Below are 14,571 nucleotides of genomic sequence, written 5' to 3'. Positions count from 1 at the left end.
CACCGCCAGCTCTCCGATCAGGTAATGAATTTATGTTTTTTTGGTTATCATATATGTCGATAAATGTTGATATGTCCATGTCTGTTTATTTCGATTTTGTGGTTATTGTCATGGTTTGCAATGCCAAAAATCTCCTTTTCTGATTATCATCTTCTCTGTCTTTTGCTATGAACGTGAGCTAAATTTCCTTTGTGGGATGTATTAGACAAATATTTATATATATACATTATTAGAGGGTGTAGTTTGTAATTATGTAACCTATTTATACTCATGTCTTCTCCCGATCATTAATATACAAAAGATATCTTTTACCTAGTTTAATTTGGTATCAGAGCTAGATCAACCCTAGCCTCAAAACTGCCGCCACCCACCATACCTGTGTGATTTACAATCACAGGCCCTGTCATCTTCGTTTTTTCATTCCAACAGACTTCAGCAGTTGACTGCGATGACAGTCCCTCTTGTTGCCTTCTCTTCTGTCGAGAAAACGACACACAATTCTCACAAATTTGGTTTCAAGTTATCCCCTACAAACTATGGATATTGGAAGTATATGCTCCAATCTTTTCTTCTTACAAACAACTTATTTGGATACGTTGATGGCACCATCTTGTGCCCTGAACCGCTGATTACATCATCCGGAAAAGAGAGTGTTGTCGCTGCTTCTACATCAAATCCCAATCATGCGATCTGGATAGCTAATGACGCCCACGTTCGTATGCTTCTCATGTCAACCATCTCGGAGGCATCTTTCCAACACGTTCAAGGTAACACTTCTCGTGATCTTTGGTTGGCTCTTGAACGTGCCTACGCCCCTAATACTTCATCACGAGAATTCATATTGAAAACTCAGTTGCTGAGAATACAAATGAAGGGTGACAAAACCTCTGCAGCTTACCTCACTAGAGCACAAGAGTATGCCAATTCTCTTGCTAATATCGGACAGCCTATGCCAGAAAAAGATGTTGTGATGTTAGTCATTGCAGGTCTTCGGGAAGAATACAATGGGGTTAAACAAAGCCTTCTTGCTAGACAATTCACTACTGTCTTTTCAGAACTTCCTGGACTATTAGCTGATCACGAGTTCTTGATACAAAAACCGGTTCTCGATGTTGCCCCAGTTCAAGCATCCACTGCTACAACAGCAGCTGGTCCCTCCCTCCAAACTGATACAATTCAGGATTTACAACAACTAGCTTCACGCCTTGGTTTCCAACTTCAGCCGACCTCAAATACAACATCCGCACAGCCACCTCCTCAGGCCTTTTACACAAACCGATCTGGTCCTCCTAACAACAGTCGTAACCGAGGAGGATACAACTCACGTGGTCGTGGCGGTCGTGGTAACAATACCAACACCAACTTTAATCGAAATCAAGGAGGTGGAAATCGAAATCAAAACCAGTTTAGTTGGGCTTCGAACCAAAACACAGTGTATGGTACGTGTAACAGATGTGGAATTGGTCAGGTCCCATCACAATGTCCGAACCGCGACCCATCTACACTTCGGACACGACAGCCTTCTGCCAATTATACAGACTTTCGCTCACAGTCGTCAACTTCCTCGCTCCCCGATACAGGTTCCAGCAATCATGTCGCACCTGATGTGACAAGTTTTAGCTCAGCCGAGTCCTACTATGGGGACGATAATTTGCATGTTGGTAACGGTAAGGCCCTTCATATCCTTCACATTGGTTCCTCACAACTTTATTCACCAAACAAAACCTTTTACCTAAATAATATCCTTCATGTTCCTGATATTAAGAAACATCTTCTTTTTGTTCAAAATTTTTGTCAAGATAATCATGTCTACTTGGAGTTTCACTCAACTTTTTTTGTTATTAAGGACAAATCTACTCACAATACCCTCCTCATGGGTCCAAGTGACGGTGGACTCTACTCAATCACTCTTCCAGCAACACAATCAATTCCCAAAGTCGCTTTCTCAACAACCCGAGCTACCACAACCACATGGCATCAACGATTGGGACACCCACATTCCCAGCTGTTTCAAACTATGCTATCAAAATATTGTTTACCTATTTCCAATAAAACTTTTGATTTTCATTGTAGTTCCTGTTCTGTTGGAAAATCTTCCAAACTCAATTTATTGGCTTCTACATATACAAGTACTCATATTCTAGATTTAGTTTTTTGTGATGTTTGGGGACCGGCTCCAGTAACCTCGTTTGATGGTCATTCTTACTTTCTTCTATGCGTTGATCACTTTTCCAAATTTATGTGGTTGTTTCCTTTAAAACGTAAATCTGACGTGTTTGATGTGTTTAAACGATTTGTCACCATGGCAAAACGTCAATTCTCAACCAAACTTAAAACTGTTAAAACTGACTGGGGGGTGAATTCAGAAATTTATCCCAGTTCTTCTCCTCTATTGGCGTAGTTCATCGTCTTTCTTGCCCGCACACTAGCGAACAGAATGGTGTGGTCGAGAGACATCATCGTCATGTTGTTGAAACCGGGCTTACCCTCATGGCACAAGCTCATGTCCCTCGCCGTTTTTGGCACTTTGCCTTTGAAACAGTCGTCTACCTTATAAATCGAATGCCTTCACGAACAAACTCAACCATATCTCCTTTTGAACATCTCTTTAAACACAAACCCGACTTCTCTTTTCTTCGTGTTTTTGGATGTCAATGTTACCCGCATCTTCGCCCATATAATCAAAACAATATGGATCTCCGATCTACTTCTTGCATATTTTTTGGGTTATAGCAACACACATCATAGATATCGGTGTTTTGATCCCAACACTGAACGCATTTATATTGCCCGTCACGTTCGGTTCAATGAAACTTCTTTCCCTTTTGCTACTCCACCTATCGATACCTCAAAATCTACTCCCACCAGCCCCTATTTCTCCTCTTATCCCACTGTCATCCCAACGCCTTCCTCACCTACCTCTCCCTCTCACTTAAACAACCCTCAACACACTACTCCTCCACAACCGACCAGCCCCTTACCCACTCATATATACTCTCGTCGTACCACCTTTGAACCTACAACCTCCATAACTTCAGCCTTTGAACGGTACACAAGCACACAAACAGCTCCTGTCCCTCCTACCCCTTCTCCACCACCTACCATTTCAATACTGGACAACCAACAACACTCCTCTACATCTCCTACCATACCTCCCTCACAACACCCCAGACCTGCCCACCTCCGCCAAAACCCTAAAAAGACTAAACCATTTGATCCATCATCTTTTCACACCTCTGTCACCACATCCATACACGAACCCCCATCATTTACCGTTGCCAACAAAGACATGAACTGGCGTAAAGCCATGGTAGATGAATACTCGGCATTGATCCGGAATGGCACCTGGACATTGGTTCCTCGTGTTCCTAATAACAATGTGGTCGATTGCAAATGGGTCTATAAAATTAAAAGAGATCAACATGGGGCGGTTCAACGTTACAAAGCACGTCTTGTTGCAAAAGGTTTTAAACAACAATCGGGTATTGATTATTCAGAAACTTTCAGCCCAGTGGTGAAGTCCACTACCATCCGTGTTGTTCTTTCACTCGCGGTCACAAAACAGTGGCCCCTAAGACAACTTGATGTCCAGAATGCATTCCTTCATGGCAATCTGAAGGAAACTGCATATTTGAAACAACCTCAAGGCTTTGTTGATCCGCGTAAGCCGAACCATGTGTGTCTTCTTCACAAATCTTTTTACGGTCTCAAACAGGCACCAAGAGCTTGGTTTCACCGACTCTCCTCTGCTTTGATCTATCTTGGCTTTCGCGGTTCTAAAACAGACCCTTCTTTATTTATTTACTCGGCTCGTGGTACGATTATGTATATGCCCGTGTATGTTGACGACATTATTTTGGCCGGGAACAATAACATTGTTATTGACCAGATCGTTCATAGTCTGAGTAACTCGTTTGCTGTCCAAGACATGGGAACCTTATCTTATTTATTGGGCATTGAGGTGGTCAGTAGAGATTATGATATTATTCTATCTCAATGAAAATCTATAAACGAGTTGTTGACGAGAGCAAACCTCTCTCACTCAAAGCCTGTTCTGTCACCATGCACCACCAGCGCCAACCTGTCTCTAAGTGACAGCGCTCCTTTTGATGATCTGGTGAAATATAGACAAATGGTGGGTGCATTACAATATGTTACGCTATCACGGCCTGACATAACCTTTGCTGTTAACAAGGTATGTCAATTTATGCACTCGCCTACTATGAATCATTGGTCTGCGGTCAAAAATGCATCTTACGTTATCTTCATGGTACGGCGAGTCATGGTCTCTTAATCTCCCAATCCTCGTCCTCGATGCTACATGCGTACACTGATGTTGCGTTCAACTCTTTGAGTGCCTTTTCTGATGCCGATTGGGCTGGATGCCCAGATGATCGTCGATCCACGGGCGGATATGCAATATATCTTGGATCTAATCTTGTCTCCTGGTCTGCTAGAAAACAAAAGACTGTATCTCGGTCATCTACAGAATCGGAATACAAAGCATTAGCAGATACTGTCGCAGAGTTAACTTGGTTCGAAACTTTGTTACGAGAACTTCATGTTCCAATGAGATCGGTTCCAACTTTGTGGTGTTATAATTTGGGAGCCACGTATTTGTCTGCTAATCCTGTCTTTCATGCGCGAACAAAGCACGTGGAAGTTGATTTCCATTTCGTTCGTGAAAAAGTTGCACAAAGAAGATTGTCAGTTCAATTCATTTCAACACATGATCAAATTGCCGATGTCTTCACGAAGCCACTGTCTTCTGAGCGCTTTCTCTTTTTGAAGTCCAAGCTAAGAGTCGATTCTCGGCCTTAGCTTGAGGGGGAATATTAGACGAATATTTATATATATACATTATTAGAGGGTGTAGTTTGTAATTATGTAACCTATTTATATTCATGTCTTCTCCCGATCATTAATATACAAAAGATATCTGGAATGGAATCCTTGATACATCCAATAAGTAGAAAGGGGTAAAGTTTGTTCTTTTTCCAAAAAAAAAAGATCTTTAATTTCTCTATTTCCTAAATTATATTTCATTTTAGTTAACAGGATCAAGAGGTTTGCAGTCCCTGCTCGCCAGAGAGTTCGATTGGCTTTTACTCAAGTTCGGGAACAGCTTGATCATGTTTTGTTCGAGGTTCAACCTTCATATTTTATTTGTTCGATTGATGATTCTCTTTTTTTTCTAATTTCTTGCTGATTGAGAGTTTTATGCTTGCTCTGATTAATCTGTAGATGGCTTCTACAGACATCATCAGGACTGAAGAGGTAACTCTCCCAACGATTTAAACTATGTAGCGTAGCAATCTATATAACTGTTTCTATACGATTAGAAATACTGAGAATCATATAAATGTCCAAAATCAGAGTCTAAATTGACCTTTACCGGTCAAATTAGTCAACTGTAAACATTAATGGGTTGTTTGTTTGTGAATAAGAAATCTGGAACTACATAAACTAACAGATTTCCTTGAATAGAGCAAACAAACTAACCACATCTATTTGAATATCAAAATTGAACCCTTACTATTGTCAACTTTCAAAATCTGAAGTTCATCTCCACTCATAAACAACTTAATTCTACCATTTGGGGTTGACAAATATATGTTTTAGTTGCGAACAATTAGATGATTTGACTAAATATATATCTTCTTTTGCATTATAGTGGTTTGAAACGAACTCAAAGGGTCAAGAAAATTTATGTAAAAGTTGGTTACCAAAGCCTGGAGTCAGAATCAAAGCTGGTGTGTGTTTTGTTCATGGATATGGCGACACTTGCACCTTTTTCTTTGAAGGTATGTGGTTACATTACACCTCATCATCTGTCTTATATAATCATGAAATTTGATTCTTTATCCCTAAATTTGGTGATATAGTTGACAATGTAATCGAACAATATACAAAAATTAAAGGTATCCCTATTGTCTAAATCTGTATGTTTGACTTTTTTTTTGTCAAACAAAGTATTTTTTGATAAAAAAAAAAAAAGCATAACTTTTTCATAATTTTAGTATTTTCTTTCACCATTTCACGGGAGATAAGTTATTTAGTCACAATTTTATGATTTTAGGAATTTTTTTCACGATTTAAAAAGAAACAATCTAAAATAAAAGTTTATAAATGATGTGCGTGTATTTCTAAATTGTGGTTGTTTCAATAGAATTTTCCAAATTTATAATGTTCATTCTTCTTTTTTTTATTTAAAATGACCATTTTGACCTTTTTGGTCAAAAGTTTGTTATTCTTACCAAATAAAAGTTGTTTCATAATTTGGCATGCTTAAGTTGACAAAAAATACTGATATGAAACTTTTAAAACAGAAAGTTTAATTTTTCTTAGGTTTTTTTTTTTGTCAAAATGACCATTTTGCCATTTTTGTCCAATTTAGTTATTTTTATTGGGCTTTTTTTCGTTTTTCGCAATGTAACCCATTTAAACAGATAACATAAACAATACACTGATATGTTAACATTGTTATAAAAAGTCTATTTATAACCATTCTATTAATTTTAAAACATGTAATAAGTACTTTCATTTTTTAATTTAGCAATGTATTTTTTATAATACAAAGTATGATGTTATATTAGACATAAAAATACAAATATGTTGTTGTTTATTGTATTTACCACATGAATTATTTGTAGTTTTTATGAGATACTATGCCAGTAACATAAGCTTTTTTGTGGTTAGGTTCCCAAAGAACAAGCATAGAGGAGAAAAATGGTTCAATTGGTGTTCGATTTGTATACTTTCTCCATGATGAATGCATCTAAAGCCAAAGCCAATCAAACAAAAAACAATAAAAATATATCCTGTTGCATATATGCAATCTACCTTAATCCGAAGGAGTAAGTAGATAAATATATAGATAGGGGCTTAGGTTATTTTGTTTAAAGTAATTATTGTGTTATTGTATTCATAAATGTGGGCCAATCAAATTTACTTATTTTAAGAAAGTGATTAATATATATTATTGAATTAAATATAATTGAAAAAATCATCTTAATTAATTACAAGGGTAATTTAGTCAATTAATATAGATTTAATAAAGGAAAATTGCATTTTTTAAGGGATCATAGATTCTATTAATTTTAAAAATCCGATTTTACGAATTATAATTCTTTTAATTCGGACATTCTGACAGAATATGTTTATGAGTATATTCAACAATAAAAATATTCTTGAACCATAAATAATAAAAATATTCTTGAACCTATTTCTTTATCATGAATTTAAAAACTTCTAGTAGAATAACAAATTCTTGAACAATCAATTAAAGAATAAAAACAACAAATACATTATTTCTTACAGAATACGGATAACAATTGTTAATAATTACATCAAAATCTAACAACGACTAATACATTCTAAAAGAATAATGTGGTTCGTTTCAATTTTGTGGTCCGTTCTTCAAGCATCAACTTCTGTGATTCCAACAGAATTGGAATTCGTCATTCCATTCCAACAGAATTGGAATTCTTGATTCCGTTTCAATTTTGTGGTGCGTTCTTCAAGCATCAACTTCTGTGATTCCAACAGAATTGGAATTCGTCATTCCATTCCATATACACAAGAACTTAGATTGTAACAAGATCAAGAAAACAATCATAAAGACTTGAAGAGGGCTTCCTTCTGCTGTAACTGATAAACGATCTGACTCTCTATGGCTTTTATGTTCTTCTATTACTTTCAACTGAACAAATTAAATTCACAAAGACAACTTCTTAATTTCTTCTAATTGTAAATAGTGAATGTGCACATAACAATATCATCATAATTCATACCAATCTTTCCATTCCTCTTTTCAACTTTAAATCCCATATGTGTTACTGTGTTCTCAATTCTCTCTAGCAATTCCTTTGGTAAAAGCGTGGATGTAAATCTAACCTTCCTCTCTGATACATCCTGTAACAAACCAAACAGTGTTTGTAACTTTGTATCAAGTATAATATTTTTTTCAAAACTTAAAAAAAAAATCCAATCAAAATCTTCGACAGTTGCAGAGCTTTTGATCTTCATCAGAGAGAATGAGAATGAGAATGAGAGAGTTATTTTCCACTAAACAACAAGTAGCATTATGTTGTGTAAAGTTCAAACCCACAATCAACAAGGATAGATTAATTGATTGAAACCCATATGAAGACCGTTCCAGTAGAACCGAATTAAAGAGAGTGAAAACCTTGATAAATTCGGCGGTGTTTGTGAATGTCAAAAAATAGGAAGGGAAAGAAGATGACCTGATCGCATATTTTGAGGTTTATTATGCGGGTTTTATCGATGATCTTGATAACAAAAGAGTTTTGGGTTTGAATGTCTTTAGCATATTCAACCTTACCGAAATTCCCTTCACCAAGAGTTGCTCCAATCTCGTATTTCCCCAATCTCAATTGCATTCCATCTTCTTCTTCTCCTGTATTCTTCTTCTTCTACTTCTGATTCACAGCAAATACCATTTTTCATGATGGGATCGGTCGGAGGTGAGGGAACGAGATCTAAAATGCTCCAGATAAGCAGAAATCGGAGATATGCTAACTAAATTCACCTTGTGTAAGCTCTCAGGCCATTGAATCGGGACATGATAACCTTGAGGCGCAGGGATCAAGCACAACGACGTCTAATCCGGCGACCGACAATGCCTTTCCCGGTAGAAATTCATCTCCCTTCTAAGTTGACTGTTCCTGGTCGGATCTTCACAGGGCATATAATCCACAATGTCGGTAGGGTTGCTTGGGATCAGCGGTGTTGGAACGGATCAAAGCTTGGTTACCAGACGCTGCAAGGGAGTCGCCGAGAGGGGTGAATATGAGGAGAAAGAAGAGGATTACGACGGCGAAGAAGACCATGGATGCCTTCCTCGTCCATCTCCAGAAGGGTTTTCTTGAGGGCTACGAGTTTTCTGCCAAATTTGGTTTTTAGATAAAGAGGGGAACGAGATTTAAACGGTAGAGATTAGGTTAAAAGTCAATACCACGATTATAGGGATTATTTTTGGAAGTTACTAAACAAATTACTAAATTACCCTTATTTGTTTATTTAATTATTTAATTTTTTATTTAATTTTGATTGGCCCACATTTATGCATACAATAACACAATACTTACTTTAAACACCTGAACCTATCTCTATAGATAGGTTTATTAAATGGTTGGTGTGTTTTAAATGTAGATACATGAAATAGCAGTTTACTTATTTTGAGTTAATTATAATAGCAACCTATCCCTACAAAGGCACTATGTTCGAGACATGCATCAAATATTGAAAAGTTGGATATATGTCTTTTGAATATACAAGGAATTGGGAGGCTATGAAATACCCTCCAACCCCCGCATCTTCCCTAGTATATGTTAAAACAAAAGTTGTTATGAATAGTAAAGTTTTAGTTTTTGGACTTTTGCCATTAAAATCTTTATTTTGAATTTTGACCATAATGTATAGTTCTATAGTTTTACATTTTTGTCCTAAAATTTTATCATTTTAGACTTTAGCCACAAATAATCTTAAATTTTAGCCATAGATTTTTTTATTTAGACTTTAGCCACAAACTTTCTTATTTTGGCATATTTGATCCCTAAACTTTCGTATGGGCACATTTTCCACCACTTATTTTGGCCAATGACTTTTCATCCCCATTTTGTAAATGTCACTTTTAGACCCTCAATTTTAAACATCGATATTTTTCCTCTTTACCTTTCGTATCTTCTTCGTATGTTTGCAGGTTTCATATGGTTGGTCCTTCGGTAGAAAATAAATTACAAAATGATCCCTAAACTTTCGTGCATTCGTACTTTCTACCACTTACTTTGTCGAATGCTACTTTTCATCCCCCACTTTATAAAATATCACTTTTAACCCCTCAATTTTGAACACATTTTTCATCTCTTTAGCTTTTGTATCTTCATATATTTGTAGGTTTCATATATTTGGTCCTTACGATAGAAAATAAATTACAAGAACGGTCCTTGTAATTTGCATAATAGGTCTTCGTGCATAATTATATTTACAAGAATGGTACATATGTTTAAAAAATTACATAAATGCCGTGTTCTAAATACAAAAGTAAATTTTTGTCTCTACGTAGAAAATGAATTATAAATGGTCCCGAAGGTTTTTCTTCAAAAACAATCTCCGTAATTTTATAAGCAAAATCTTATTTGCGTCCCCGAGAAACGGAGAGGAGCATTTTCTAGTTTTTAATAAGATCTAATTGAAAAACAATGTTTTTAAATAATAAAAAATACTGTTCAAACGACTTGTTTGAATTTTGAAACGAACAAAATTTCTTTTACCTTTTAAAATTTTCCTTACAAACTCATTAATAAAGCAGTGAGAGTTTCTAAACTTTTCTTGACATTGCGATCAAACTTATTACGTAAATAATTACATTCTAAAAAGTTCTATATTTTAATTTTTATTTTATAAAAGATATGGAAGAAAAAAATGTTTCTGCTTCTCTAAAACCAAAAGTGAATTTGAGAAATTTAGATAGTTTGGAAATATAAACACATGAACATTACTATTTTTCTTATTATTTGAAGAAATAACATTACTATTTTTCTTAAACTTGGAAATCAACTTACTTACATAACCAAACACAAACACATCCATCCATATCCAACCACAAAACCATTCAACAAAAACCCTAATTATAAAGATCATCTTCATCCGCACCACCAGCCCCCGCAGCAAACAGGTCACCACCACCACTACCGCCTCCACCACCACCACCACTCGCCTCCGCAAACCTAAACTCCGACCCAATCCCTCTCGACTGCTGCAACGTCTGAGCAAAAGCCTGATACTTCCTAATATCAGCATCACTTACACTCCTCCGTGCAAACTTCATTGATTCCTCAAAATGAGCCGCCTTTATCTCCGCCACCTCATCTTCCACATCCTCCTCCATAGCCTCCGGATTCTCACTCCTCCTCTTCTCCCTCTCAATATCCTACAAAAAAGAAATTAGCTTTAAAACACACACACACACACACAATAAAACTTATAAACAAACTTACTTTCTCTATGTTCTCCCGAATCGCATACTTGCATGCACGTTGACAAATTTCAGTGATGTCAGCACCACTAAATCCTTGAGTATACTTAGCAAGAGCACTAAGGTCAACATCTTTAGCCACAGGTGATTTCCTCAAAGCAGATTTAAAAATCTGGAAACGCGACTCTTCATCAGGCAACGGGATGTAAATCAGCTGGTCGAGTCGACCGGGTCTCAAAAGAGCCGGGTCGATAATATCAGGTCTGTTAGTCGCACCGATTATAAAAACCGTTTTTTTCGCTGACATCCCGTCCATTTCAGTCAACAGTTGGTTCAACACCCGATCCGCTGCACCCCCTGCATCTCCCTGACTACTCCCTCTCTGTGTCGCAATCGAGTCCAGCTCATCAAAAAACAGGACACATGGCGCAGATCCACGCGCCTTATCAAAAATCTCACGCACATTCGCTTCACTTTCACCAAACCACATTGTCAGAAGCTCAGGTCCCTTGATGCTTATGAAATTCGCTTGACATTCATTCGCAATCGCTTTTGCAAGAAGCGTTTTTCCACAACCCGGTGGGCCGTAGAACAGAACTCCCTTTGATGGCGCCATTCCGAATTTCTCAAATTTCTCCGGGTGTTCCACCGGGTATTGTACCGTCTGCATAACAACTTGTACCATGAGTAACAAGTAACAAGAATTAGATAATGAAATTTACTAAAAAACCAAATACCTCTTGAAGCTCTCTTTTGACATTTTCAAGGCCACCAATGTCTTCCCAGCTTACATTTGGAACTTCAACAACCGTCTCACGAAGAGCAGAAGGGTTACTTGTTCCAAGAGCTGTTTGAAAGTGCTCATTGGATACAGCCATGGAGTTCAAAATCTCAGCATCGATTGATTCATCTTCCAAATCAATCACATCCATTTTCTCACGAATACATTGAAGAGCAGCTTCGGTACACAAAGCAGCCAGGTCAGCACCAACATACCCATGCGTCTCTTTCCCAACTTTCTCCAAATCCACATCATCAGCAAGCTTCATGTTTTTTGTATGAATACGAAGAACTTCAAGTCTCCCGATTTCATCAGGGACACCAATGTCAATTTCCCTATCAAATCTCCCAAATCTCCTTAAAGCCGGATCGATACTATTCGGGCGATTAGTGGCACCCATGACGATGACATGGGCCCGTGATTTTAACCCGTCCATTAATGTCAACAACTGTGAAACAATTCTCCTTTCGACTTCACCATGTGTTTTTTCACGCTTTGGTGCGATTGAATCGATTTCATCAATGAAGATAATCGAAGGCGCGTTTTTTTCAGCTTCTTCGAATGCTTTTCGGAGATTACTCTCGCTTTCACCCGCCATTTTTGACATGATTTCTGGCCCGTTGATGCAGAAGAAGAAGGCGCCTGTTTCATTAGCAACTGCCCGGGCAATTAGGGTTTTCCCGGATCCGGGTGGCCCGTATAGAAGGATACCCTTTGGTGGTTTAACACCGATTGATTTGAAGAGTTGGGGATGGCGTAATGGTAATTCTACCAACTCGCGGATTTGTGCCATTTGTTTGCGGACTCCACCTACATCATCGTAACCAACTTCATCTAATCTGTCTTCGTCTTCTCTTCTCACGGGTTCACCTTCACAGAAGATTTCTGTATCAGGGGCAACCACACAGTACTCAGAGGGTTCGGTTTCAATGACTTTGAACTCGACACTTCTCATTCCTCCTCTTACTAGAAAGAAGTCGCCCTTTCTTACAGGGCGATATGCTTCAAGGAAGTAAGCTGCAGGTTGCAAATTGCGAATCAAACAAACAGTGAGATACATCAATGGAAGAAATTTCAGAAGAAAACAAGAGACAAGAGTAGGTGGTTTGTAGAGAATGAACTTACGTTTTAGGTATGCATCGAAGAGATTTCCAGTGACACCTTCTATGGTATCATCAATTGGGAGAATGTGCACACGCTTTCCGTATTTAACATCAGCACACTGATGAACTGAAACTACATCGCCGAGCCTGACCCTTAGATTTGATCTGACGACTTTATTCATCCTGATCTTTGGTTCGTCACAGGTGTCATCAGCAAGTGCGATACAGATTGTATCTCTCCTTTTCTTGCCCTGCAAGAAGATGAAAGAATTGAAGCATGCGATGTACAAAAACTAGATCTACATTAGATTTATAAGGTCTGATTCATTAGAATAGGCCGAATCGAACTTGTATAAAAAACCCTAGATTGAATCAAGAATGCAACGAATAACTTTCAGGAAGAGCAGAAAACAATATACTCAAGTATTAGAGGACTCAAGAAACGATTATAAGATAGTATAAACTATAAAGTATACACCCTAAGATACCTTGATCAGGATTGTATCGCCTCTGAAGAGTTGAAGCTTTTCCATGGTCTCGGGATGAAGAGAAACAACGGAGTTATCATCGTTGATGGCTTCATCAACGACGAGTCTATTCGCCGCCTTCTTTCGCTCAAGAATCGCGGTGCTAAAGTCCCGCTTAGTCCCCTTGCTACATACAGCAACAACAAAACGTTTAAAATTAGGAAATCATAGGCATAATACTGTCAATCTACTCATAATAATAACACCGCTAAAGATTTTAACAATAGAACAAGAGACAATTGTTACTTACGCGTCGGATGATTCAGCTTGATCAGTCATGGTGTGGAGGAAATTGATTAATAGGCTTAGATTGATAAAAGAAAACGAAGAATTGAGAATTTTGGGGCGAGGGTTTGGAGAGGGTTGCAATTGGGGAAGCGAGTGTATTGTGTATGTGTATATAGAAGAAGCCTAGAAACCTTTCTTGTTACCAAAGAAAGCTTCTTACCTTCTTTTTCTCTGTTTATATTATTCGGTGGAATAGAAAAAAGTTCATGTTTATCTGCAAGGAGGATTGAATGGTTCCACTGAAACCACTGTCATATCAATTTTTCTCTTTAATTTTTTTTCATTTTTTCCAACCCACAACACATGGAAATTCTATCTTTCTCAACCCACTCAATTAAAAAAAAATACTAAACAACTAAGGTACAGATCTTAAAACATATGGTATAAGAGAAAGAGAGAAAGTAGAGAGAGAGGATGATGGTTAGTGAAACCAATTAAACAATCCGTTGAAAATGAGTGGTACCGACGGTAACTCTATTGCTAATTAAGATTTTACCTTAGTTGTTTAGTATTTCTTTTTAATTGAGTGGGTTGAGAAAGATAGGATTTCTGTGTGTTGTGGGTTGGGAAAGATGAAGAAAAATAAAAGAGAAAAAATGATGTGGCAGTGGGTTCAATGGGTTGGGAGGGAATGACTCCCTCCTCCCTAACAGTAAAATAATATATAACAGTAAAATAATATATTTCGGCTGATTCAATTAAGTATCATTTAAAGATGTATGGAATCGAAAATAAAAGAAAAAACATTCGTAAGGAGGTTAACGTGCATTGGGTCTTTTGTAACGTCAACCCATAAACGAGCCAATAATATTTCTTCTTCAGGGGATCAAACACGAACCACACGAGCAATTAACGATGAGGTTTTGAAAAAAT

The 14,571-nt window shown here is 37.4% G+C and overlaps 2 protein-coding genes across 2 annotated transcripts; one reads left to right on the top strand and one right to left on the bottom strand.

Annotated features, from left to right (window-relative positions):
- The first annotated feature begins 4,934 nt into the window (after nt 1–4,934).
- Nucleotides 4,935–6,965, top strand: LOC145161019 (uncharacterized). Its single transcript, XM_079080443.1, has 5 exons — nt 4,935–4,979; nt 5,059–5,146; nt 5,245–5,277; nt 5,675–5,804; nt 6,700–6,965. The coding sequence occupies exons 1-5, from the start codon at nt 4,945–4,947 to the stop codon at nt 6,780–6,782; spliced, it is 369 nt and encodes a 122-aa protein (XP_078936569.1). The 5' UTR covers nt 4,935–4,944; the 3' UTR covers nt 6,783–6,965.
- Nucleotides 6,966–10,505: 3,540 nt separating this feature from the next.
- On the bottom strand, nt 10,506–13,857 carry LOC145161017 (cell division control protein 48 homolog D). The gene is made up of 6 exons (XM_079080440.1): nt 13,661–13,857; nt 13,372–13,537; nt 12,906–13,134; nt 11,737–12,797; nt 11,022–11,663; nt 10,506–10,954 (listed from the first exon to the last, which is right to left on the bottom strand). Exons 1-6 carry the CDS (start codon nt 13,687–13,689, stop codon nt 10,649–10,651), a joined length of 2,433 nt encoding a protein of 810 aa, XP_078936566.1. The 5' UTR covers nt 13,690–13,857; the 3' UTR covers nt 10,506–10,648.
- Between the last annotated feature and the right edge of the window lie 714 nt (nt 13,858–14,571).

The sequence above is a fragment of the Lactuca virosa genome, chromosome 2 (assembly GCF_052849685.1).
Source record: "Lactuca virosa cultivar CGN04683 chromosome 2, Lactuca_virosa_CGN04683_v6, whole genome shotgun sequence".
In the NCBI taxonomy this organism is placed as follows: Eukaryota; Viridiplantae; Streptophyta; class Magnoliopsida; order Asterales; family Asteraceae; genus Lactuca; species Lactuca virosa.
Note: the sequence above shows the minus strand (reverse complement) of the source record. Positions and strands in the feature narration are given on the sequence as shown.